Below are 26,149 nucleotides of genomic sequence, written 5' to 3'. Positions count from 1 at the left end.
TAAAATTAGAATGTATAATACTGGTTGGAAATATCCCAACTGGAGTATCCATTGCCTCCATAATTTGAAGTTAAATCATAAAAAAGAATGTGTATGATAAAAGCAAGAGGCAGCAAATATTGTAGACCACAGGCATGCACAGCCATCAGGGAAACAACACAGCACTAGCTTACAATTCAAGAACAACCCACCCGGCAACCACACTAAGCTACAAACGAGTTCAACAATCTATACCAACAACATTCCATTAATGGGAATCTGCCGATGCCTTTTATTTTTGGTACAATAGCTGCAACCCAACAAACATTCTTTTTTAGACCAAATATAGGATCTTCTCCTTCTCATGTTTCCTGGAAATTGTAAATGATTTTACTTAATTTATAGCTAGCCATGTTGGTGGTGATCAAGGTCAGCAAGGTGAGTGATTGATGAATAAATGGCAATAATCGGATGAATCATAAGTAAAATATAAGGGGATGAAGAAGTGCTCAGTTAAAAAACCAGAAACGGCCTCTGTGATGGCCATGAACATTTAGATTGTCTACCGAACATAAAAGCAATGAAAACACCGACAATAAACATTAATTATATATTATAACTCATTCATTCTTACAGCCAGAAAAAAGAAGGAAGAAGAAGATGACATAGAGATTCTAAAGTAACATATTTTCTACAGATGAAGGGAAGTATCAACATCAGAATTATCAAAACTTCTTGAGGTGCTTGGACTGGTTGCACTTATAGGCCATAAGTTTGAGGATGATGGGTTTGTTGCGGCTGGATAATCAGAATGCTTTCCGGGAAAGTTAAGTCCTAGAGAGAGTGAATCCTGAAGAGGGGGTCTATGAGATGGGATCATAATCTGTGGCTGGAGAGATTTGTTGCATTCATAACGCATTGCTGGAGCTGTAGGATCAGACTCAGCAAACAGTTTTAACAGCTCTTTCTCTTCTCTCTTTTCTCTCACTCTTTCGAGCTGTCTAAATCTTTCTTGCAAGAGGGCGATGGAGGAGCTGACCATAGTTGAATCACCATTCTGCCTACCCATTGGAGAGGTTTAAGGGACTCTTGTTAGTTGAAGAGCCAAATGAGTGTGTATATATAGAAGGAAGTTTTTTCCTGTTCAATATTAAAAAAATGCATATTTTTATTGATTCGGGGTGATATAATAGAAGTGAGAATCGGCTACTGTACAGGATTATACAAGAAGAAGAGTTTGAGTGCTAGTCTCGCAAGGGTGGGTTGGTGGATGTGTAGGCAAAAGGACTTTTTGAAGAAGGATATATCTGAGCGCAAGAGTCCAAATGAAATTGGAGATTAGCTTTTGGAAGAATTCTTTGAAGAGAATCAAATGATTAAGAAATGCAGTGTCGGTTTCATAGAAGTGGTGCATTTTTCAGAGGATATTATTTCTTCTATATGATTGCAACTCAATTGTTCCATTCTTTTTCCTGTAAGTGGAGTTTAGGGAGGCTGGTGTTAAGAACTAGACAAGGATTAGAAGCAAACCCACTGAATATGGCCTCTTTCCCTTGGCAATCTTGTAGACTTTCCCATGTGGGTTGAGCCAAACGGGTCCAGAGAGCCTGAACCGTCAACGTTGTACATTGAATGAGCTTGGGCTAACATGCTACAATAGGCCAAATAATAGCACTTTCTAAACACATGGTCTCATTAAAAAATTGGATAAGAGCAAATGTTAGTTATAGCATTTGTTAGTCATATAATTGAGGAAGCGCAAAGCCAGTACTCTGTTAGAACTTTTACAGTGTCTGTGTGAAATACAAGCAGACACTTGTAACGCCAAGTCAAGTGCAATGATCCAAGAAAACCTCATATTTTGCTTACAATGAATATTAAAATCAGAACAAGTTAAGGCAAATCTTGCCATGCTGCGTAATGTTGTACTGTTGCTGATGTTCTCACTTGCTATTCAATAGCAAGTACCGAACCCCATAATGCATTTTAATCAAACCCATCCAACTGCTGCAAAGACTAATGCCTTTTGAGCAATTTACATTCACTGCTCAATGGTTGATTTCATTCTCTTTGCAAGGAAAAAATAGGATCAATTCATGACAAATGCACACAGCCCTGTATATAATCGAGTATTCATTCTGCTTGGATCTGTAATAAGCTTCAGTAATAAATAGAATCAGATTCAGCTTCATAATGCATAGAGAATCAAAAACTTTGCTGAAGTTATTGTATCAATGATACTGTTTGTTGAAAACTAATGCTGTTGTAGCCTTTAGGAAAGGCATGTGAATGACAGAGTCATGCCTTTTGATAAATTGTATCAACCAGCTGTTACATGAAAGGCTTTCTTTGGGTTGTTTTAAAATGCAACATAAAGGCAATCTTATGAAAAAGAAAATCCAGACGAATATCATGAGTTGTCTGCATGGTGCTAACAAGGTGCATGATGGGAAAGCGAAAGCAATTGTACCATTTAGCTGATGATGGCTTCAATCAAAAGTAATAGTAAACTAAAAGTAACCTTTTGTAAGTTGTCCACAATATGGCTAAAAATGCAGTTTCCGGAGATAATCAGAGATCCGCAAAAAGTTATAATAGAAATTTTTTTTATATTTTATTAAGTATTGTTGTTGGAAAAAGAATTGGAAAAGAAGAATGAATTTCTATGAGGTATACAAACACAAAATATGATTTATTTTGCTGTCATATTGTGTGTACCTTAATATCCTTCTATAACTGTTACTAAGAAGAACAGAGGGGTACCCTTGGAAGCATCAATATGTATCCTGCATAAAATAAAGAGCCAAGCATGTCAAATCCTCATTTTGATATGATTTATATGTTTCCAAATTTTTAGCATAAAAATTTTGGTGCACTAGATTAAAAATATTTCTAATAAAAGAGCTTACAGAGTGAAGTGCCGATACAAATAAAATCACCAATTCTGAGAATTCCTTGTTTGGACATTAATATTTTACCAAGGATTGGGGGGTAACGATGCAACCACTCAGTAGTAGGGCAATAGAGGTTACACGATAAAAAGGTAGCAAAAGTAGCATAAACTGATCTCATAGTGTTATACAGAGCCAGTACTTGGAAAAAGATGCAAAAATTGTAGTGCCCTACCATTATTTTTATACTATAGCCCTGAATTATTAACTAATGCCACAAAAAATTTCCAAATTATTTGAGAACTTCAACAATAAATCAGACCCATTCTAGAATCCCTTAATATGCTTCCTTTTGCATACACTAAATATATTTCAAAAAATCAAAAAAGTTCAGCTACGTGCAATTATTTGGCATGTTTACACTAAGATTCACGTCCCCAAGCTTTTGATTTTTCTTACCTGAATATTATGGACTTCAAGTTGTTCATCAAATGTTTCTCCATCCTGATGTTTTATGCAACACTCCAATCTCAGATTTGGGAAAGACAAGCATAACATCTTCCGGAACAATTTTGGAAAAAAAAAAAAAACCATAAGAAGTTGAGCAGATAAGGAACAATTTGGGAAACACAAAAGTAAAGCAATATGATAACCCAAAAATAACAGTATATACAAACGTTAACAGAGGGAAGATCATTACCAGTTCTAGATGATGGAGCAATAAAGTAATGATAACTGCAAAACTTATATACACCACAGAAAATTTGACATCTTGGTCAGATTATATCTAAGGTGTACTTTACAGATACACCCTTCTCTGTCTAGGAAACAATAACATACTGTGTTCTGGCGATGATGAACAGAAGCTCTAATTAACCTGCTTAACAAGATGATCAGTTTCAATTGATTTGTCTACTTTGGACAGTTCACGGGCCAATAGTGCATACGACTGTAAATTTATACTGCAATTCCTAGATTCCAGTATGTGCAGAAACTTCAGGCAGAGATCTGGCAGCCCTTCCTTTATTAACCCATCAACTAACACTGTCCATACAATCTCATCAGTATTCCATTGTTTCTCAAGCATTCTCTCCAGAAGATTTTGTGCTTCTTTTGAGCGACTTGTCTTGCAGAGAGCAGAAATAAGTGCCGTGCGAACTGATAAGCCAGGCTCTATGCCACTAGTCACCATCAAGTTAAAAATTTTCAGAGCAGGGTCTACTTTTAAATTTCTACAATGAGCAACTAATAGAGAGCAAAGGATCACTTTGTTAGGACACAAGCCTTTCTCTTTCATAGTTTCCACCAACTGATCTGCCTCATAAGACCTGCCTTCTCTACACAGGCCATGAACTAAAGTACTGTAAGTATCAACTGTCGGTTCACATCCATTCTCTGACAATCTAGATAAGAGAGTATAAATTGAGTCAAGACTAGTAACTTTCTCATATGAGCTGCAACTATAAACAGCATCATTTTGGGCCACAACCTTTTCAGGAAGCAATTGAGATTCTTTATGCAGCCCTTTCAACAACACACTGTATGTTCGGTAGTTGGGTTTGCACCCCCTATCAACCATCTGCCGAAGAAGAAGGAATGCATGATCAAGCCTCCCCAGCAAAACAAAACCATCAATTAGTGAGGTATAAGTAACATGATCAGGAGCCAATCCTTTACCCTGCATTTCTTGAAGTAATTTCTCTGCTTCATCAGGTTTCCCCTCCTGACATAAGCCATAAATAAGTGAACTATACGTGTATACATTTGGCATGCAGTTTCTCCTTTCCATTTCATAAAAAATCTTAAATGCAAGGTTGGATCCACCATTTCGACAAAGCCCGTCAATCAAAGATGTATAGGTAATGACATTTGGGAGCAATCCTTTCTCTGCCATCTTGCTACATAATTTCTCTGCTTCAGAAAGCCGGTTATCTTTAGACAAACAATTTATAATGGCATTGTAAGTTTCAACTTTTGGACAGCAATCACTCTTCTCCATCCTCTCAAATAATGACAAAGCAACATCAGTCTCCCCCTCCTTGCAGTAACCATCAATCAGAGCAGTATAATTTACCTGATTTGGACTTAAACCCCGTTCCAACATTTCATGGAAGAGACTTGATGCCATGTCCAGCTTACCACCCTTGCAAAACCCAGATATTAGCTCAGAATAAGTCCACACATCTGGTTCACATCCACTCTCCTTCATCAGGTCCTGTAATCTCATAGCATTGTTTAGATTCCCCTTTTTGAGGTATCCACCAATAAGAGTGTTAAATGTAACCACAGATGGAGGACTGGCTTTTATCATTTTATTTAAGAGAGCCATTGCCCTCTCCATGTCACCCAACAAGCACAGAACTTTTATAATTTCATTATATGTATTGGTATTCAGCAACTCATCATGTCCCTCCATCCAATAAAAAATCTTCAGAGCATTGCCAAATCTTGAAGCCTCACAAAATTCGTTTATTAATACATTGTAGGTAACTGTATTAGGGACTAAACCATCCTTCACCATTTTGTGATACAACCCGAGTGCCACTTCAAGATTCTTCAATCGAGCCAGTGCAGTAATCAATGCTGTATATGTTTGCACATTTGGATTACAACCCCTCTTTTTCATTCTCCCCAAAAGCTCTATTGCCTCACTCATACGTCCAACCTTACACAATGAAGAAATTGGAACAGTGTAAGTATAGACAGTCGGTTCAATCCCCTTCTGAATCATTTCGTCAAGCATGTCAAGCCCCTCATCAACTCTGCCCTCATTGCATAACCCATTGATCAAATTTGTATATGTACCTGAATTAGGATCACAACCTACCTTCAACATTCTATCGAATACCTCAAAAGCTTTATCCAAATTACGATTCCTGCAATGCCCTAAAATCAACGACGTATATGTAAATGTGTCTGGGTACATATCATATTGAAATATCTTACTAAAAATCAACTCAGCTTCTTTAACCATCCCTTTATTACAGAACATACTAATCAGGGTATTAAATGTCAATAAACTAGGCCTAATCCCATCATTCAGCATCTGGGCATACACATTTTGAGCTAACATAATCATATGAAACTTGCTCAATTGAATCAAAAGAGTATTGAAACTATACAAAGTAAACCCGAAACCAGCATTTCCATTTAAGTCATTCAAAAACTCAATTACCCTTTTAAGCTCCTCATCGTTTCTACAAGCTTTAATCATCAGTATCCTCACATGGTCAGCAGGAGCTAAGTTTCGATTGCGAACAAGCCTATTCAACATCGAAACAAAACAGCTCATATCATGTTTGTAAAAAGGCCTCTTTGAGACCCAATAAAAGAACTGCAAAACTAAATCCGCGTTCTTGTGGGTCTCAATGATTTTGGATACGTGGTAGGGTCTCAGCTTGGGAATCAAGTGAATAAGTTCCGGGTTTTTTTGCCACTGAAGAACAGATAAAATTTCACAGACTCTTGCAACCAAGTGCACGGATTTTTCTTCAGTAGAATATAAATTGGATTTTGATGCAAAGAAGAGAAGCAAATGGAGTCTTTTCAGGCGAATTGAAGGTGGGTTTTTGAGAAGGGGCTTTAGCATTGCTTACAGCGATGTTGTGAATTAATGAGTTGTGGTTGCTTCTACTTTTTTGTGATATAAGTAGATGTTTTATAGGCTCCAAGAGATCTACAGTTTCAAGAAGAGAAGTGACTTGACACGGCAAATTGGTGAACGTGGTCATTGCTGAACCATAGCCATGCAGAAGCAGAGGTAGGAGAAGTCACAGAAAGGGCATCGGGCAAAATGGTCGGTTAAGGTACTGTGAAATCCCTAAACAGGTCTATATTATTAGTCCCTAAAATATTTCTAAAATAGATTTTGATTTTGAGTGACAAGAAAAAGAAAAGAGCTAAAAATTATCTTTTTAATTATTGAATTTAAAATTTTGTGATATAATTATTTTAATAAGATAAGAAATTTGGAATTAAAAGGATTGATATACTGTAAAGGCCAAACGACTATTTCCCACCCAAGGTTTGATGTTTTCTCAAAAGTCTCTCCTTTAACTATGGAAACACCAAACACTCACCCATGACCGGTTAGATTTAACCAAACTCTAACGCCTAAAAATTTTATCTTCTTTTGCCCCCCTAAACTTTAAAAACTAAAATTTTCCCCCAACTTAAGTTTTAAAAAATGGCAGTTTCACCCTAGGGTTTGGTTTTGAAATCTCCGGCGACCGTTCCGGCTCCATTGCCGACGGCCTCTCCCTCCCGAAGCAACCTCTCCTTCCGGCGAATGTTTTCCTTCCATTTGGAGGATCGATCGGCGTCGGCTTGGCCTCTGGGAAGACGACCGTCTTCCCAAACGAAGACGACGACGTCGGCTTCGTCTGGGAAGACGGTCGTCTTCCCAGAGGCCAAGCCGACGCCGATCGATCCTCCAAATGGGAGGAAAACATTCGCCGGAAGGAGAGGTTGCTTCGGGAGGGAGAGGTCGTCGGCAATAGAGCCGGAACGGTCGTCGGAGATTTCAAAACCAAACCCTAGGGTGAAACTGCCATTTTTTAAAACTTAGGTTGGGGGAAAATTTTAGTTTTTAAAGTTTAGGGGGGCAAAATTAGATTCTATTTTAGTTTATTTTTAATATTATAGCAAAAATGACGATTTTACCCCTACCACCGTTAGGGTTTGGTTAAATCTAACCGGTCATGGGTAGGTGTTTGATGTTTCCATAGTTAAAGGGGGGACTTTTGAGAAAACATCAAACCTTGGGTGGGAAATAGTCGTTTGGCCTACTGTAAAAACTTGAGACATGTGACAGATTGATTTGAAAAAAAAAAGCCAAATAACTATTTCCCACCCAAGGTTTGATGCAAATTCAATTTCTCATCTGCTAACTATTAAAAATCTAAATATTTATTTATTTGTTAATTTTAATTGTTATTATCAAAGGTAAAATCATCATTTAGAAATTTTATTTAAATTTATATTTTAGGATTATCCCTAAGTTTTTATATTTTCATTTTTATCCCATAAATTCATTTTTTTTCAGGTTTAAAAACTGATTTTTCCTCTTCAAATCTAAGGTTGTAAAACTATATCTTTCTGTTATATATAGTTGCCACGCCCCCCCCCCCCCCCCCAATTTTTAGAAAATTTTAATTGACCCCGGTCTTCCTTTCTCCTTCTCTTCGATGATGATTTGTCTCACCAGTCATCGATCTCTCCCTTCCCTCTTCAGTTGTCTTTACTGAAGACAAAGATAATTTTGTTTTTGTCTTCGATAAAGATAACTGATTTTTGTTAGACAAAGACTCATAAGATGAATCTTTATTAGATGAAGACCAGTCATCTTCATCTAAGACAAAAACACTTAAGAGGGGAGAGAGAGAGTTGACAGTAGAAGACGATGGATGGTCACTGGAGATCAAATTTAGAAACTGAGGGAGAGAGAAAGGGTGAAATTAAAATGTTTTAGAAAGTTGGGAGGGCAGCTTAATGGAAAAAATTAGAGTTTAAACCCATAAACTTAGGGGAAAAAAGTCAATTTTTAAACTTGAAAAATATAAGGTTAGGGGATAAAAATAAATGTTTCAAAACTTATTGGTAATCTTAAAATATAAGTTTAAATAAAATTTCTAAATGATAATTTTACTCTTGATGATAAAACCAAAATTTAACAAATGGGTGAGTATCTAAATTTTAAAAAATTAGCGGGTATGAGTTTGAGTTTGAGTTTGTACAAAACCTTGGGTGAGAATAAGTCTTTTGGCCAAATATATATGTGTGTGTATCTAATAACTTAAAAAAAAGTAGTGCTATATATACATATTTTTTTTACATAATTTAAGTACACAGATAAATGTCATTATATGATTGGGTATCACTTTATTTTTAATCCAAAAATCATCCAATTACATAATAATATTTTATATGTGTACACAAATTATATATTAAAAGTATGTACATATAACTTTTTCGTCTTGAAAATAAGAATATACCCATATTTGCATGTGAAACTACTAATATGCTTTTGCAAGTGAAGGTAGATCTAGATAATTCTTGCTGGTTTTGCTATAAATTGGGGCTTTTCTTTTGGTCAGAGAATGTGACTTAAAGCAATTTGGCAAATCTTCATTGTTCAACATTGATGTACAAACTATGCCCTTCACTTCTTGCTTAATTTTTAGGCACCTATTTGACATGAATACTTTGTGCCTTCAGTGTAGGTTAATGGTTGGATGGTGTCATCCAATATCAGAGTCTTTTTATAACCCATGAAATCATATCCATCTATATTTTGGGTGTATAAATAAATATATATATATATATATATATGATGTGTTATTATACAATTACATAATTTTGAATCAATGATAAAATAATACTCAATCGTATAATAATATATTATATATGTATCTATTGGTATATTCAAAAGTAGGTATATATGATATTTCTTTTTCATATCAACCCATTCAAATTTGAGTAAATTACATTTCCCACCCAAGGTTTGCCTAAAAACCTTTTTCCATCCCTAAATGGTATAAATAATATTTTTCATCAAGAATCAAACTTTGTTTTAAAAAAAATAAATGGTGTAAATGCAAAATAGTATGCCAACATCCAAAATTTTTGATAAAAAAATAAAAAAATAAATATTTAACTTATCAAACCCAAATATTCATGACAAGTTTAGACCTTAAAAAATGATGAAAACTTACCAATAAGTTCTAACAATTCTTTGGAAACCCTAACCGCTAGCAGCGTTCTTACAGCACTGCCAATGATCTCACTGCAATCAGCCTCCACCTTTTCCATCATTTCAAAATTGGATTTTGCTATTGCAAGGATGTTGGCAATTACCTGGCTTTTAGGTCAGCATGAATGCTCTTGTTAATATACTCAATAAGAATATCTGGATACTTTTTGTTTGAGAAAATTTATCTCTACCGCTGCCCAATTTTGGCTGGCCTATGGAACAACAACTTATATGGATTTAGATATTACAATAGAATTTAGGCATTTTTTATTTGATATTTATTATAGATTTCTTCGTTTGCTGAAGGGGAAGGAAGAACAAGAAAACTCATAATAAAAGCATCACAGAGTAAGCATGAATCAGATTGCTTGGGAAGTGGAAAATATAGACCAGAAGAACACAAAAGCTTGGTGATTGAAGAAGTGGCAATACAATAGTTTCCACTAGTAATTTTACATCAGTAGTGATTAAGGCCACAACTAGACAGTCTCAACAAAAGAACACAGATGTTACATCCAGTCAAGCCTATTGAGTTTCTTCACTTTCCGGGGACGAAGTTAGTGGCATAAGCCCAGGCATTGTTGGCCACCGGATCAGCAAGATGGTCGAAGAGGTTCTCAATAGGACCCTTTCCAGTAACAATAGCCTGAACAAAGAATCCAAACATGGAAAACATAGCCAACCGTCCATTCTTGATCTCTTTAACCTTCAATTCAGCAAATGCGTCAGGGTCATCAGCCAACCCAAGTGGGTCAAAAGCACCACCTGGGTAAAGTGGGTCAAGTCCTTCACCAAGAGGACCTCCACCAACTCTGTATCCTTCAACAAACCCCATAAGCACAACCTGGGTAGCCCAGATGGCCAAAATGCTCTGAGCGTGAATGAGGTTGGGGTTGCCTAGGTAGTCAAGCCCACCTTCCGAGAAGATTTGAGCACCAGCCTTGAACCAAACTGCCTCGCCGAATTTCACACCATTCCTGGAAAGGATTTCAGGGAAAACACAGCCAAGAGCGCCAAGCATGGCCCATCTGCAGTGGATAACTTCAAGCTCACGGTTCTTGGCGAATGTCTCTGGGTCAGCTGATAAACCCGCGGTGTCCCACCCATAGTCGCCAGGGAATTCACCGGTCAGGTATGATGGGGTTTGCTCAGAGAATGGACCCAAGTACTTCGGCCGGTCTGGGCCGTACCTGTTTGTCAATTTCAGATTCCGGTGGTCAGATTTTCGCATTAACTTACACAAGAATTATAGTTTGGGCACTAACATGCATCTTTCTAAAGATCACAAACATTTCTTTGCATAGCTAAGAGAACTAGCTAATGTCTCAGGCTGAATATATATGGTTGTAGTTCTTTTCTAGTCGGCTTTCAAAGTATGTTTGAGCTTATATATCGAGAGTATAATGTAGTTTCATGAATCAAGCAATTACAATAACGAATAAGCTTAGGAAAAAGTAAAGAAAATTACCAGATGCTCTGAGGAGCAGATTTGACAGTCCTTCTCATGGTGACACGGCCACCTCCAAAAGCTCCAACCTTGCGAACGAGCTCATTGGACTGCTTCAAAGCCGTCTGTCCAGCAAATGCTGATTGTTGAATAGCAGAGGTTGCCATGTGTGTGAAAGAAGGCAGAAGATAAGCTATTGATTTTTTTTTTTCTCTTTCTTTCTTTGGAGCTGATGGTGTTTTGTTGAGCCAGTGAAATGGATGAGTTATATTGGAAATCGGAAGATGTTGTGGATCAGGAAATCTCCATGTCAGCATCTTCCCATTGGTTATTGTATTAGATGTGGATTTCCATGTTGATAGAGAGGTTGTTTTTATGCCACGTGGAACTAAAAGATCTTGTGGGTTCTCTGTTTTCACCCGAGATTTAGTATTGTAAATTTATATATTATAATAAGCAAATCGAATTTATCCGACAGAAAAATCTTATTTCTGAAGGGAATTGGGAAGGCTAAAGAACTTTTTACCACCCAAAGGATGTTAATTTTTTAAGTTTTTATTCTCTAATTTTAAAAATTATATTTATTTATTTATTTATAAATAATTAAAGTTAATCAAATTTATCAATTATATTATTTTTTATTTTTAAATCCTAAAATTAATAATTTTTTTAATTTAAAATTTTAAAAATAGTACTTTTCTTTTAAAAGGTCTAATTTTTCAGAATCAATCTTTTTAACAATAAAAAGAATTCTCTGGTTATTAGAAAATTTAAAAGAAAAATACTATTTTTGAAAATTTGAATGAAGAGAAATTATTAATTTTTTAAAGTTTAAAGAAGAAAAATAAAATAAAATTTAAATTTATTTTTAATATTAAATATAAAATAACGATTTTATCTTTAAAACTAATAGAGTTAATCATTTTGACGAATAAATGCGATTTTTACAATTAAATGTAAGAATTCGAAAAAACAATATTCTTTATATTGGAATAAGTCGTTTGGCCAATCATGAATTACACCACTGAGCCAACGCATAAATACATACACCCACATCATCAACTCTCTGTTTATCATGTTTGCAAAGAATGTTCTGCCAACAGAAAGCCATATATAAGGTAGATAGAAAATAAACTTGAGACTGATATATATATATATATATATATATATATATATATATATATATATATATAAAGCTCATTAGCAGGGATCATACTGTGCCTGGAACACAACTCCTCGTGGCACTTGGATAAAGCAAGAAACTGGAGAAATTTGTTATGCTAGTGTTGCTTATCCTTGAGTTGAGTGGACAACATTGACAAAATTTCAGTACCTCTAGTTGTTGTCCAGCGTTTAGCTAAAGTTTCAACGATACATTTGCTAGTCCGAGCAAAAACACTTGTTTCTCCATCCTCTTCAAATGGTCCAGAATGCTGAAGCTTCTTGAATGAACCATCAACTTCTCCAGATAACAGAAACTCCTGGAAAAGATGACCGAGTAACACTTCAGATTCTTCATCTGGGGCAGTTCGACGTGTTATCCCAGCCATAGCAGGTTTCTGTTTATCTCCAGCATCCCATGCATCAGAGCTAACTTTTCTGGGAGCAACATTACCAACAAGGCTAAGGTTTCTTCTCTCTTCTTGGGCAGATCTTTCGTTTGAGCTTCCTTTACGCGACAAGCTTTGCTCAGCCGGTCCAACTCCACCAAGTACAACTGCCTTTTCTGGTATCGTCCATGTTCCAGCTTTCCCATTAAGTACAATCCATGTTCCATCCTCACCATCATCTGCAGATGGAAGAACTGAAGTATCTAGAACTTTTCCAGCATCAGAAGGTAGGTCAAACTGAAAGACGTGAGTAGAGCTTCTATAATAATGGGAGACTGTTGCTGTTCCATCACCGGAAAGTATTATTGCTGGTCCTGAAGGCTTTCCACCAACACAAAGCTTCATGGAGAATAAGAAGTCCTTTCTTCTACTCTAGTGTAATCACTTGTACGGGAGCCTTTTTCTCTAAAACCCTATCATGTCCATTAGAATGGATGATTCTTCCAGATTTATATTGCATGGTAAGTAGAGAATACTGTGTGTAGCTTGAACTGCTAACAACGTCCTTACAAAAAGTGGCAATAAGAACCTGCACATCCTTTAGAATAATAATAACAGATATAAGCACCAAAAACTACAATGATCCAAAAGAACAATAATTCAAACAAATCCTGGCATTAATAATCATCAAATTGAAAATCTGAACCGAAAGCCAGCACAATCTCGCATTTGAATAGACATAAAGTGTAAAACAAAGTGTAGTATTAAAACAGTACCTAACGAGTCCAGACAAGCGCGGCGCCCAAGCAGCAGGAGTGCCAGTACTGGGCGGATTGGGTATGAAATTGTTGTCGTACTGTGATTTACGGTTCTCAGCTACTGGAGTTAACCGTAGAATGTGAAGCGAAAGGCGTCACTCAGGTTCAAAATTTGTGTCTTTGTTCCCGGAGAGAACATTTTTCCATCTTCATCTTTGCTTTTAGCGCGAGGTTCAGCACAGTTTATTGACATAGTGGGAACGGTGCTAAGGTGAAGTGGGAGAAAATTTGAATTAGAAAGAGCGAGTGTAGAGATCTGGTGTAGTCGAGTACCGAATTTGAGATGAAAAGAGTAGTAAAACTGAATCTAAGCCATTTGATTGTGCGTTATGATGTGATGAGTGATTCTCTCTGTTTTGCTTCTGCGTGCTATATTTGATGTTGCTAAAATAACGCAGCATCTTTATCACAAAGAAGTTTTTCCATGGCAACCAACCAACAACGTCATTCTATTTCAAGGACCGGTGGGACCATTAAAAATCCATGTTCCTATTATTAATATTATTTATTTCTACAGAGCCACCCAAATCCCAATCGAATTAAAGATCAAATAAATTGTTCGCAATATAGTTAAATCAAATGAGATGGGACCCTAACAAAACTCTTTGACTTATCGACAAGCTACAAGCATACAAGCTCATCAGATTCTTCAATATCATCTCTCATGTCAAGAGATAGCATCAATTAATTTCTTCTGTAGCTACCAAATCAATCAAAACCAACATTTTACAGGTAAATTTCTTCAGAATTGATCCAAACTTTTTTTTTTTAACATGGCATTAAAATTGTATTCTGCTCGCAGATTATGATAATTGATACAGCTACAAAATCAACATCAAACAAATATATAAAAAAAGGCTTTGTATCCGTAAGTAGAACCAGTTACACCTTTCCAGGTTTCAGACAAACGTTTAGTTGTTTCCTATTCTGTTCCTAAACAAAATGAACTTGATATACATACACATAAAACCAGACTTCTGCATCAGGGCTCCAGCTTCAAGGAAACAACTCGTGACTGTCTGTTGCGCTTCGCCACCTTAACAAAGACTACTGAGAGGCATGACGGAGCCCACCATGGCCTGCGAACCTTTTGTTCCCCTTTTAGGCATGCCACTAAATAATATATTTGCAGGTGTCAGTAATAATAATATTTTCCAATCCAAAATACATTATAAAACAAAAGAACAGCTACTGATTACGGGTACAGAGTATTCCTAAAAAAGTTATCTATTAAGTCCTAAAATGTTTGTGTATAGAATGTAAAGGCTGAGCATGAAGTTACTTGAGAGCTTATCAACGTGGTTGGCACACATGAATGTTGTTTATTGGAAGGCAAATATTTATATTAAGTATAAGCACCATCCTTTCCTGATGGAAACATCTTAGATATATAAAGCAAACACAACACACTCCCCTCTTACATAATTCAACTCTCATTTCACCCTTGCGAACTTCTCATTTAACTGTTCTGTCTTTTGTTCCATTATTATTTTGATAGAGAGAGATTTGATTAATACTCACAACTCCGAGGGTTACAAAAGGGAAATTCCTTGGACAAGCAGAATAGCGGTTCCGAGCCATCAATTGATAAACTTGCTTTCGATATAATCCATGAATCAAGAAATTTATTTCAGACATTAGAACCTTCTTATTTCTCCATTTTTCCTTTAAACTCTTTATCAATTAAACATAGAACTTATGATGTATCAAAGACAACTATTCTTCAGTTTTGTCAAACTTTCTAATTTCAAACACAACAATGGTGAATAAGCTTGCCTAGAGGTCTTCAGCACAATTGGCACAGAGGAAGCACGTAATGCATGAATGATGACAAATAGTACGTATGACAAAGGAAGCACATAAACCCACTTCATAAGCAGAAGCTATAATACAGCAAGAACACAGTAAGTTTTTCCAAAACTCATTTTGTTGGAGACAGCCCAAAAGTTGTTTGTTCTTTATATGAACAAAAACCATATGAACTTTACAGCAATTCATGATACAGCAATTCAAACACCTGCTTCATGGTGATACAAACATAATAAATGGAAATAAATCCCATGTCGTTTTCCTAAACACAATATTAACTTTACAATAAAAGTAATAATTGGCCAAAATTTTTGCGAAAAAAAGAGGGAGAAAGATAAATAGATCAAACCTTTTATTCGTCTGAGTTCCTTACAGAGTGTGATGAAGTCTCCCCACTTCATATGGCACCGCCGTATAAACCGAAGAATTTGTTCGGTTGTGAACATGGACATGCCCTCCAGGTATTCTCCATTGACACCATTTTCTTTGAAAATCTGGCGATAGCCACCAAGATTTATCTCTTCCAACCATAAACCAACATCCTGAAAGGCGGAAGGCAGGACATTAAACCCAATATCCTTCTATAAATCATAGTCACTGTCTGTCCTTAAAAACATAGTAAATCATACATGTCCAATAGTCACTTTCTGTAATTCTGTCCTTCCAAGCAGGTTGGCTAAGTTATGCTTAATGTTATATTTTGGTATTTGGTTTACACAAAAAGGTTGGTCCTCAGAGAACTCACAAACAAGTAATAGAATCATTAACACATCAAGTTCGTACTATAAATAACAGCAAACTCCATTCGAACAGCCTACCTTGTTTACAAGAAAACACTCCATGGATCTTTATAACCAAAAGATAGAAAAAAACATGATATCCCTCTTTGTCAAATCTACAGCAATAAGAATATCCTTATAGCTGATATTATATGCCTCAATATGCAATCAAAAATCCGTATAACAGATGCAATGTTAGTGTGCTTCTTTTCGAAATTGGTTCATTTGTAAATATTCATCTCACATACTTCGTGAATTCTGCTAGAGAAAAGTAATAAAGCTACCTTTCTTTTCATGTGCTAACCAACACAATAGTTGAAGACAAGGAGTGAAAATGGACATAAATGAAAATTGAAACATGCACTGCACAGCCTCACACACACATAAAACTTCTGCACTGAAACACTGTAATTTGGCTCTTCACTCACAAGATTTCTCCATGATCTTCATCAACAAGATCAGACCAACTTGAGCATGAAAAATTTACAAATCAATATCCCATATATGCAACTAAACATGAGTTTGGAGTCCATACAGAGTACAGAGACACAAATCATCAACTGTAAAAAAAAATACGAAAAACTGTTCTACTGTAAAACTCGATCATCATGAAATAACATAAATTCAAAAATGCCCCAAAAGTCAAACAAAAAAAAAAAACAACCTTGATCCTATATTGAAACCACAGTCAAAACAGCAGTCAAATTTAACAATAATCCCAACACCAAAAGATAGAATTAAATGGAAGGTGTATTGTAACTATAGGAAATGATTCAAAAGCATCAATCGAGATCTCATTAAAGATAACAAACAAAGAAATGGAAAAAAGGAAACGAACTACCTCGACAGTCCATATAAAGAAATCAAGAGGCTCCGGAGGTCGTGCTTTGCTCATTCCTTTTAACACCAATCAATCAAAATAAAACTCGCCTGAAATTCACAACCAAACATAAAAACAAAAATAAGAAAAGAACTCTTGAAAGGAAATGAAACTAGGTATCTATCTAAAACTGAGACTTACAGATCCCAAATCCCAAAAATCAAAAAAATTAATTTAATAATTTAAAGAAAAGCAAAAAGAGTGGGAGTGAGTGAGAGAAAGAAAATGTAAGTAATTATATATAAATAAATAAATAAGGAAAAGAAAGTTACCGTGTGAAGAGGAGAGTGTGGAATTCTCTTCTACATGTTTTGGGGTTTTGCTTTTGACATTGTCTCCCCGGCTTTATTATGTGAAAAAACAATAATAAATATGACTGCAAGTGAGGTGAGAGACTAATGATAAAGAATTGAGTATTATTGTTGACGTAGAGTGATTGGTTGTTTGTTTTGGTTATTAGATTATGAATGGAAGCATACGATATATCTCTATTCAATGAATGGCAGACAATCATATCTGGTTCCCAATTACATAAATATATCTAATTACAAACAATTATAATAAAATAATAATAATATTAGGTCAAAATGTGTGATAATTAACTTCAAATGGAATGCCTCGCAAACCGAAAAAAACAGGTACATGCTATCCATGTGGATTTGTATACATAGAGAATACCCGTATTTTGCTGATTGGCCGAATATCGGCAATTAATTTTTGTTTTTTTTAGCGAAAGGTTAGGGTTTTTAATTTTTGTCTTTTCTAATTCCTTCTCGTCTAACAGGTAACTCGAATCCACCAAAAAATTACTCAATTCAATTATTTTCAAAAGTAATAACCTGTGTGCTTTGTTTGAATGAGGATTACGATTTGCATATTTCTTCAGCGGCATCGCTCTGAAAACCTTCTAGGATATTGAAGAAGAAGGTGAAGGCGCTCATGATTTTAAGATAGAATGAAGAGCATCAAAGAAAGGGAGATGAGGAGAAGAGATGGATTGGGTTGGGTGGGAGGTAAACGGTTCAAGAGGAAACAAAAAAACCAAAAGAAAAGAAGGAGTGAGAGGATTAAATGTTGTGAAGAAGAAGGAAAACTTTGAGAATATTATATTTTACTCAATTCAGTATTATTTAAATATTTTTGTTAGAATTATAATAATTATCCGTTTATAAAAATGTTATAAATTCTTATTTTTAGCATTTAATTACATATTTATATAATATATTATTAATTAAATAAATTTAATAATAAATTATAACAACTCGTCATTTAAATATGAAATCAGGTTATTTAAAATATTTATTTTATTAATAACCGTTTTGAATAAGGTCTAGTAGCCTATAGGACTAGTGATATAATTGCAAATTTTTAACAAATAATTAAAAATGCATTAATCTTATATAATATTAGGTGAGTAATTAATCTTATAACTACTCATGGCCTCAAATAAATAAATTGGGGCCAATTAATGATTTACAAAAATCAACCACAAATAATTCAAAGGCCGAACTGCAAGGTTTCTGCTGGGACCCAGTTAGGCCCAATTGTGGGCCGACCATGTCCCACCAGAAGAAGATTATGATGTAACAGAAGTGGGGACCATCATATCAAGAAATGATGGAAAAAGTCGGAGAAATGTAGGGCGGAGATGGAGGGCGGAGATGCGATTATGATTTATGAGACGTGCATTTGAGTTGCTTTCTGATTTTTGACTTAATTGTTGGGCCACTATGTCTAACGGAAATTATTTCCGAGTTTTTAGATTGGCCAGTGTGAATAAAGCGTAAAATGGAGCGAGCTTTGATACTTGGAAATCTTAATTAAAACTGAATAACTGATCAACAATTTCCAACCAAGCTTTGGCAAACACTTTGTCCCCTGAATATATAAATAACAATTTTTTTACCCAAAAGTTAATTCGTTAGGGGGAAAAAAACAGTCTAAGGGCATCGAAGCAATTCCATTATCCTTTTAAGTTTTGAAAAAATAAAAAATAAAAAAAGGTTGGTGTCAGAATTGCGGATGTACAACTCTATTTTGTTCGTTATATTCCCACATTTTCTCATTAGCCAAACATTTCAATTTCTATAACTTGTAACAAATAAAATTAATACAAATCCAATCTCACAATTATCACCTCCTCCTCAAGGAGGATTTTCCCAAATGTTTGACTCAATTCAAGGTCACCTCAACCTCTACCACCTCTTTTAGTACTTATCTATGATGTTTAACCCACTTTGCAGCCACCAACTCTTTCATTAGTTAACTTATATTTGGCTAAGTTAGAGAGGAGATAAAATCGAAGGAAGAAGAGATGTTGTATAGAATTTTGTTTTTGTTATCACAAAAGGAGGAGGCCCAAAGGGGAACGAAGAGGAGATCAGAGTTTGTAAGGAAGAGAAAGCGATTTTGGGCTTAGGATTTGACAAGGACAAGTGGGAGACTTTGGATGAGACAATGGAGAGTGCAGGAGTTTGTTTTTGGATGACGACAACGTTGCGGACGAGGGAGAGATCATCCAACACATACACTTTTCATGGAGCAATATATGAATGCGCCAGTCAGTGCAATATTGTGCCTCGCAACGGCAATCAATGTGACACCGAATCTGGACATATGGAGGTTGGGAAAAATGTGACGGAATTAGAGAGGCTGGTGAAAAATGAAGGGTTCAAGCCCAAAGCAACAACTTGGTGGTGATAGGGAGGGTGACAGGGTCTGGTGTTGTGGGAGGGGTGACACTGACAAGGCTAGTTAAATGTTGACTTGAGTTTCTAAGAAATGATGATTGCCGCAATGAAAGCCCTGCAGACATTGGTGGTGAATCTATTATTAGTGTTACAGATTAGTTGGAAAAAAGTGATTTATACATTCAATAGATAAAAAAATGTTTTCATGCCTAAACAGTGGGAAATGCTAATCACACTTATTGAAAAATTAGTTTAAAAACATCGACATAATTGATTTAAAATGCAAAGGTTGGACATGACTGGACAACCCACATGGAAGGCAAAGACAGCATGATTTGATGAGGTGTGTCTTTCTTTTATAACCAAACTTAAATGATCAGAATGAATTATCCACGTTTACAATCACCTAGCAGCAAAATCACAACAGACTATTAGCTATGGAATTTATTTACCAGAGTCTCCAATTATTATCATTCCACGTTAAATTCATTTGTCAGGAAGCAACCTGTCCAAGAGGTAAAGGTTGGCAAGGGCGGTCATGGAATCTAATAAAAAGTAAACTTAAAGAGATCTGGTCCAACTATTATATAATAATATTATCCAAACTCAAATATTCTAATTCTACCACCTTTCGTCGGGCTCGGGGACCTGCTAATAATTAGATTCCGAGTTCCAAGCATTTCCTAACTCACGGCCAACACACACACATGTACAACCACCTACAGACAATATTGCTTGCTTAACATTTCCTACTATAAAATCAGCCGTTGGGAATCACCTCGTACCCTAGGTCCCCCACCACAAATATCATTCTGAACGCCTATTCTAATTACAAATATCTTACACAGAGCCCAATTTCTATCCAGAACACACTCTCAAAATAATTTTGGTTGCTTACCTATAAGGAAGAGACTATATCATTTGTAGCATTTATGATTAGGCCAATCCAATTTCAGACTCACTAACATGGAAGTAGTTCTAACACTAGAAAAATATTTATGGATGAGTTTTATCTATAAAAATCATCCCTTGAGATACAAATATAATCAATGTCAAGCTGTACTGTACTCAATTTACGAACATAAATCAAATCAGAACCACAAGGCTGTTCCTTTACGCTATGGAAACTCACAAACATTGCATAATCTTATGGCATGCTAATATCAATCTGCCAAAAACTTGACAATTTGGAATCAAATTCATAAGTTAAATAATAATTACAAAGCAACAACACCTATTTTTTTATGTGACCGATCACAAACCAGACAATCGATGCACAAAGTAGTTGCCAATATTTTGAATCAATGCTCCAAAATTGTTTGTGTGCCAAAAAAAGTATTCATAACTTCACATCCACAAAATCAAGCATAAACACCGCAAGATCTAACCTGTTATTTACACAAAATGAAACCTACTCAGATATTTTGATGATCCTCTACAATGAAAACGAATGCAGAAATGTCAACTATTAAAAAACACACAAATGATACCTCAGAGTCTTTTCATTTGATATTTCTTCGGTGGAGTAATTTTGAATTCTCTTTAGAGAACTGCCATCCTAATGAAGTAAATCAAGGCTTGATCAGAATAAGCAATATCCAGGCAACCTTACTTTATTCCAAATCTAATCATTGCAGCTTCCCAGACAACATTCAGCTCACAAGGAAATGAACAAAAAGGAAAAATATGATTAACACAATGTGCCTTCAACAATCAACAAACCTCAGAATCCGTTGCTAGAAGAGGTGCTCCCTGACCTTAGAGTGCCTGAGGGTCGTCCATTACTGGTTTTACTAATGATCCCTTTCCCAAAATACTCAGCAATCACAGAAAACCCATCCTTTGAGCTCTTCACTTGCTGGAAAAACCGATCTTGATCTTTGGAATTCTGTTCCAAGCCTCTCTTCATTTCCATAACAGATCTATACTCTGCAGCACATTCCGGACATTCTTTTTCATTGTCACCAAGGCACCGCTGATGGAAAGAGTGCATACACATAAAGTGCACAGCAGGAAGATCAAGGGTGAAAGTGCATGCGGTGCACTTGCTAAGCTGAAAGATTCTGGCATTTGTCCTTAGATCCTGAATTTCTTTTCTCATAGCAGAAGTATCTTCCTGCACAATTTAAGGACTCAATTAAAAATCATTAATACACTCAAGAAGTAATCAGATGTAACTAGGAAGTCCAAAAGTGATTTTTTTAATCACAGAAAGTTCCAGTAAGAGTCCAATGTCATTACTGATTGTCAAACCAATTGACATCACGAGGACATTGTCCAGCTTTAGAAATACTAAAGTATGATTGAAAATGTTCTAATTCTTCCTATTTGCTGTAAGGTCACTACTCAAGTCTTCTCAAATTTATACATTCATAAAACAATTAGATTTCACTTCAATACTTCATAAACATGTAAAACACTAGGCTTTAGTTGAAGGCTGATACAGTCTCAAGCAACATTATACTTTTGTCTGCAATGTGTGTGTAAGCACACATGTCACCCTGATTAGCATATTTGAAGTCAATACATGAAATATTGCAACCAAACCCTTTAGAATAGCTCTCTCAAGGAAAGAAATTGAATATATTGCCAACTTCAATGAGATCCTGTAGTAGGCAAATGATAGAATTGGGGTACAATAATGAAATTATGCACAACAGTAAGCACCAACCTGATAATTGTCAATAGCTCGCCGGTCATCTTCAATTAACTTTGATTCCTGTTCAAGCTTTCGAGCAATGTAATCCTTTATGACAGAGAGTGTGAGACATGGATTCCTGGACAGAGTCTGAAGAACAATAATAGGAGGCAAGATGTCATCTCTTTCAATATATGTCAAAACTTCCTTCACTTCTTTGGAGCAGTCTTCTCCAAGTTCACCAAAATACTTCAGCAGATCCGCCCAAAGAGTCGGATCCCCTCCTTTACCTGAATCCCCCAGCCTTTTGCAGCAAGCAATCAAACCGTCATGATCATGGGCCTGCATGTAGCAAGCAATTACCTCTTTATAAAGTTTCATTTTCTCATACAAAAACAAAAGCCCTTCTTTAAATGCATTCATTTCACAAAGAATTATTGCCAGATCAACATCATAAAGTGAATGTTCCATGTCAGACGGCCATGCATTCTTAAGTAATTGTAGCCCCTTCTCATGCCTTTCCAAGTGGTCCTTATCCTTATATATGTCTTTAGGATCAGCAGTTAATTTTCCATTGGACTTTGCTTTTGAAGCCACAGATGATCCTGATCTTGCTCCAAGACTAAGATCTACCCCACTGCTGCCTTGTGAGATTGATGGAAAGTTCAACTCATTGGACAGGTATAACTCCAAGAGAGTGTTATTAATTTCTACTTGAGCAGGCGATTCTTTCACCTTGTTTGTATATTTTTCAAGAAAATCCATAAGGGACTGAGGGTGATGGACAAAAATATTGAGAAAATCAACAGGAGATGGCAACATAGATATGTATGTGCTGCTTGAAGTTCCTCTTTTATTAAATTCTCCATCCTCAGTACAGAGGGTCATGAGAATGTCAATTGTCTCCACCGGCTTATGCTCTATGAGAATCTTACCATATTCTTTCACAGTCACCCCAGCTTGACTAGGTTCAAGGCTTGTGATATATAGCAAGGCTTCATCATATCTACCAAGGTCCTCAAGTAAAATCTTTAAGTACAACTCATGCCTCCCAGCTTTCTTAGCAACATACATCGCATGCTCATGGTAAGAGGCAGCACGGCAGACCCTTATAGCAGTCTCAACATCAAACTTATGTTCCCCAACACCATCCTCGCTTTTAATAAATAAATTCAACTTTTCAACATCTTTCAATTTGGTATAGCAGTTTAACAAAAGAGTGGTGTGATCTTTAGAAGCAAGCCCCTTTTCATGCAACTTTTCCAAGTAATTTGTAAGGTTATAGATTCTCTGTGCATCAAGAAACTTCTGTATTACATATGACGGTTCAAGGTGACCGATGGTGTTAATGTACTGTGCCATGGCTTCATCATAATCCTGCTTGCTATACAGATGATCTCCATATTTCCTTAATACTTCTGCAGTTGCAGCAGGATCAGCTTGCTGACTTTGAACAAGATTGATAGCCACTGTATAAAGGTTTTTCTTAAAGAGCATATCTAATTTACTTTCCATATCCTTCTCCCCAATACACAGAACTGACTTGTCTCTCAATATAAGTATTATATTGCCCCACTCACATAGCATGCAAGAAACCTCTTTAACCACTAGACTGTGGGCTATCAAACGATTCTTCAGGTCATAAACATTGAAGGTATTCTTGTCATTTCTTTGATCTGCAATGACACATAAAAGGTATCCACGAAACCATCCTAAAAACTTTTTCTCTCCTTCAAAAGCCCAACAAGGACCACGTCCGTCAACATCATAAAAATACACAGCTTCAGATCGACCAATTATCAACTCCTGATGACAAGGCAACACAGAGAGTCTATCAGCTTTCAAAACTGCATAAATAAACAATTTTCTTAACAACACAATAATGCCAAAATGAAGGACATCCAGAACTGCATACCGAGCGATCACTCATTGCAACACTATTGGCATTGCTTCCAGTCTGATCCAGGACTTGCCTCCTAGGTGGTTGGTTCTGCAAGCTGAACAAGCACACTGAATTTGGAGTCACAGAAAACAACTGAAGAGCTTGACCATCCACTCTGAACCCTAATCCCATGATAGAGCATTGACTTTTGTCATTCTGATTATCCACCTGAAGTTTGAAACGAGTAATACGCTCCCTTGCAATATCTCCTTTGATGCAGTAAATAAAACCATTATCTAAACCAATAGCTATAAGAAGTATCGGTGGAGGTTCTTCTAGTACTAGAAATGAAGTTATCTGCGTCATATCATGAATTCCAAAATTTCATCAAATAAAACAACTACGACATGATGCACAATGTTAACCATTCCACATCTTAATTTAGCTAAAAATCATAAAATAACCAAACATTTCGCTACCTTAGCTTCAGGAAACTGATTAGTAAATATTCGCAAAATTCCAATACAATCAGGACTTGTCGTGCTAGTTCCCTCCGGTTCCATTTTATCAAGGTCAAAAACCTTGAGACAGGTAGACGATTGTTGTGGCGATATCTTTTCATCTTCTCCAACAGTTACCAGAAAGTTCCTTTGCTGTTCATGGAAAAAGAAATGCATTAGTTTCAAGCATCATTTCTTACAAAATAATATGTTTAAAATCAAGCTTTATATATCACAACAATGACCTGTATACAATCAGACTCCAATTTCAACTTCTTTTATTTTATAACATTTTCTCGAAAAACAAGCAGACCGAAACCTTTACGAAAAATGATACAATAATAAAGAAAAGCAGAATATAAACGGACACGGGTACCTTGAGCTGCTGGAGGTATAGGACAGAAGAGGAATGAGCTTGAAATCCGAAATTGAACTTGATGCCTCGATCGAGGAGGCTTACGGCGCCGTCGTCGCAGCCGATCACTACCTTGCCTCTGCCACTTGAGCAGCACGTGATCTTTCCCGTAACATCCTCCGGAATCGTGCTCTTACCTCCGTATTTTTCCTCGAAGAATTCGAACTTCCTCCACTGGTACATATTGCTATAGTCTTTGACCAAAGGGCTCTGCTTTCGCGGGGAGACGGATCGGGATGTGAGATCACTCCGTCGTGCATAAAGAATGTTGTAGATGTCGTTTTTTGGTTGCCTTCGACTTCAGTTGCCAATAACAAAACGACGCCGTAGTAACTGGCATTTGATAATTGGCTGGTTGAGGTAATTTATCTATGGGAAATTATAAAAAATGGCCAAAATACCCCCGCATTAAACGAAAATGCCCAAATTCACTATTTTCAAGCAAAAATGCCCAAATTCACTATTCTTAAGCAAAAATGGCCTTAGCTTTTTCTAAACTACCAAAATTACCGCTCCTCTCATCTCATTTATATAAACTCTCTTACTCTCATTATATATATTTCTTATATCACTTAAATACTTACTTTTACTCTCATTTTTATTTAATATCAATTACTACGGGTTCATTCGGAAAGAAGAAATTCATATTTCTGAATTCAAATCAAAAAAACTAATTCGTGAAAACTATATTAAAAATAACATGTTATGAATAAATAGATATATTGAAATACCCTAGAATATCAATAATAAAAAAATTACTTAAAAATCTAAAAAAAACATATCTGAATTTCGAAAATTACACGTTCAAATAGCTTATGAATAAGAAAACCGAAAAATCGATCAAAAATTTCATAATTACATCATAAAACATGTCTAAAAAAGCACATTATAATTACAAATATCAAATTTGAAAATTACATATAAAAAAAGTCTAGCCCGGTCACAAACAAACTCAAAATCATAAAAACCGAAAATCCTAAATTTGATAAAATAAAAAAATTGCATAATACACATTGAAACAGTTTTTTTTTGGCCTCCAGATTCAGTGCAACTAACAAACTGGTTGTCGTTATAGAGCTCGAAACGAGCTTTACGTTGATATATTACAGGCCCCGTAACT

At 35.9% G+C, this 26,149-nt stretch overlaps 5 protein-coding genes across 16 annotated transcripts; all 5 read right to left on the bottom strand.

Annotated features, from left to right (window-relative positions):
- Positions 1-670: 670 nt before the first annotated feature.
- Positions 671-1,048, bottom strand: LOC123223453. Its single transcript, XM_044646617.1, has one exon. It carries the CDS (start codon positions 1,046-1,048, stop codon positions 671-673), a length of 378 nt encoding a protein of 125 aa, XP_044502552.1.
- Positions 1,049-1,687: 639 nt separating this feature from the next.
- On the bottom strand, positions 1,688-6,712 carry LOC123224045 (pentatricopeptide repeat-containing protein At5g65560-like). 3 transcript variants are annotated; one of them, XM_044647523.1, is made up of 4 exons: positions 3,571-6,712; positions 3,330-3,428; positions 2,698-2,765; positions 1,688-2,137 (listed from the first exon to the last, which is right to left on the bottom strand). In XM_044647523.1, exon 1 carries the CDS (start codon positions 6,457-6,459, stop codon positions 3,739-3,741), a length of 2,721 nt encoding a protein of 906 aa, XP_044503458.1. In that variant the 5' UTR covers positions 6,460-6,712; the 3' UTR covers positions 1,688-2,137; positions 2,698-2,765; positions 3,330-3,428; positions 3,571-3,738. The 3 variants fall into 3 exon arrangements, with proteins under 3 accessions (XP_044503458.1, XP_044503459.1, XP_044503457.1); XM_044647524.1 differs by having other exon boundaries at positions 1,688-2,127; XM_044647522.1 differs by having other exon boundaries at positions 1,688-2,765.
- A 3,294-nt stretch (positions 6,713-10,006) lies between these two features.
- Positions 10,007-11,319, bottom strand: LOC123224356 (chlorophyll a-b binding protein 151, chloroplastic-like). The gene is made up of 2 exons (XM_044647994.1): positions 11,090-11,319; positions 10,007-10,811 (listed from the first exon to the last, which is right to left on the bottom strand). The coding sequence occupies exons 1-2, from the start codon at positions 11,233-11,235 to the stop codon at positions 10,160-10,162; spliced, it is 798 nt and encodes a 265-aa protein (XP_044503929.1). The 5' UTR covers positions 11,236-11,319; the 3' UTR covers positions 10,007-10,159.
- A 2,939-nt stretch (positions 11,320-14,258) lies between these two features.
- On the bottom strand, positions 14,259-17,972 carry LOC123224498. 4 transcript variants are annotated; one of them, XM_044648180.1, is made up of 5 exons: positions 17,744-17,970; positions 17,177-17,247; positions 16,866-16,954; positions 15,595-15,787; positions 14,259-14,549 (listed from the first exon to the last, which is right to left on the bottom strand). In XM_044648180.1, the coding sequence occupies exons 3-5, from the start codon at positions 16,917-16,919 to the stop codon at positions 14,419-14,421; spliced, it is 378 nt and encodes a 125-aa protein (XP_044504115.1). In that variant the 5' UTR covers positions 16,920-16,954; positions 17,177-17,247; positions 17,744-17,970; the 3' UTR covers positions 14,259-14,418. The 4 variants fall into 4 exon arrangements, with proteins under 4 accessions (XP_044504115.1, XP_044504118.1, XP_044504117.1 ...); XM_044648183.1 differs by lacking the exon at positions 17,177-17,247 and having other exon boundaries at positions 17,744-17,972; XM_044648182.1 differs by lacking the exon at positions 17,744-17,970 and having other exon boundaries at positions 17,177-17,365.
- Positions 17,973-18,929: 957 nt separating this feature from the next.
- On the bottom strand, positions 18,930-25,363 carry LOC123223586 (vacuolar protein-sorting-associated protein 11 homolog). 7 transcript variants are annotated; one of them, XR_006503823.1, is made up of 7 exons: positions 24,991-25,363; positions 24,594-24,767; positions 24,148-24,471; positions 22,266-24,038; positions 21,317-21,710; positions 21,085-21,152; positions 18,930-19,709 (listed from the first exon to the last, which is right to left on the bottom strand). XR_006503823.1 is itself a non-coding variant. In XM_044646819.1 (6 exons), the coding sequence occupies exons 1-5, from the start codon at positions 25,210-25,212 to the stop codon at positions 21,318-21,320; spliced, it is 2,886 nt and encodes a 961-aa protein (XP_044502754.1). In that variant the 5' UTR covers positions 25,213-25,363; the 3' UTR covers positions 20,641-21,152; position 21,317. The 7 variants fall into 7 exon arrangements, 2 of the variants coding, with proteins under 2 accessions (XP_044502754.1, XP_044502753.1); XR_006503822.1 differs by lacking the exon at positions 18,930-19,709 and adding an exon at positions 20,641-21,005; XR_006503821.1 differs by lacking the exon at positions 18,930-19,709 and adding an exon at positions 20,641-20,982.
- Positions 25,364-26,149: the final 786 nt, after the last annotated feature.

This window comes from Mangifera indica, chromosome 8 (genome assembly GCF_011075055.1).
Source record: "Mangifera indica cultivar Alphonso chromosome 8, CATAS_Mindica_2.1, whole genome shotgun sequence".
Classification (NCBI taxonomy): Eukaryota; Viridiplantae; Streptophyta; class Magnoliopsida; order Sapindales; family Anacardiaceae; genus Mangifera; species Mangifera indica.
Note: the sequence above shows the minus strand (reverse complement) of the source record. Positions and strands in the feature narration are given on the sequence as shown.

What these genes read in the sequence shown, in the direction of transcription:
- LOC123224045 (XM_044647522.1), bottom strand. Translation starts at nt 6,459, where the DNA reads ATGCTAAAGCCCCTTCTCAAAAACCCACCTTCAATTCGCCTGAAAAGA.
- LOC123223453 (XM_044646617.1), bottom strand. Translation starts at nt 1,048, where the DNA reads ATGGGTAGGCAGAATGGTGATTCAACTATGGTCAGCTCCTCCATCGCC.
- LOC123224498 (XM_044648183.1), bottom strand. Translation starts at nt 16,919, where the DNA reads ATGAGCAAAGCACGACCTCCGGAGCCTCTTGATTTCTTTATATGGACT. An exon ending in TCTTTATATGGACTGTCGAG is followed by an intron (nt 15,788 to 16,865) that starts GTAGTTCGTTTC and finishes TCCGCCTTTCAG; the next exon opens with GATGTTGGTTTATGGTTGGA. An exon ending in GGAACTCAGACGAATAAAAG is followed by an intron (nt 14,550 to 15,594) that starts GTTTGATCTATT and finishes TATATTATTTAG; the next exon opens with TGGCATGCCTAAAAGGGGAA.
- LOC123224356 (XM_044647994.1), bottom strand. Translation starts at nt 11,235, where the DNA reads ATGGCAACCTCTGCTATTCAACAATCAGCATTTGCTGGACAGACGGCT. An exon ending in TCTGCTCCTCAGAGCATCTG is followed by an intron (nt 10,812 to 11,089) that starts GTAATTTTCTTT and finishes ATTGACAAACAG; the next exon opens with GTACGGCCCAGACCGGCCGA.
- LOC123223586 (XM_044646818.1), bottom strand. Translation starts at nt 25,212, where the DNA reads ATGTACCAGTGGAGGAAGTTCGAATTCTTCGAGGAAAAATACGGAGGT. An exon ending in TTGCAATGAGTGATCGCTCG is followed by an intron (nt 24,039 to 24,147) that starts GTATGCAGTTCT and finishes CCTTGTCATCAG; the next exon opens with GAGTTGATAATTGGTCGATC. An exon ending in GAGCTATTGACAATTATCAG is followed by an intron (nt 21,711 to 22,265) that starts GTTGGTGCTTAC and finishes TAAATTGTGCAG; the next exon opens with GAAGATACTTCTGCTATGAG.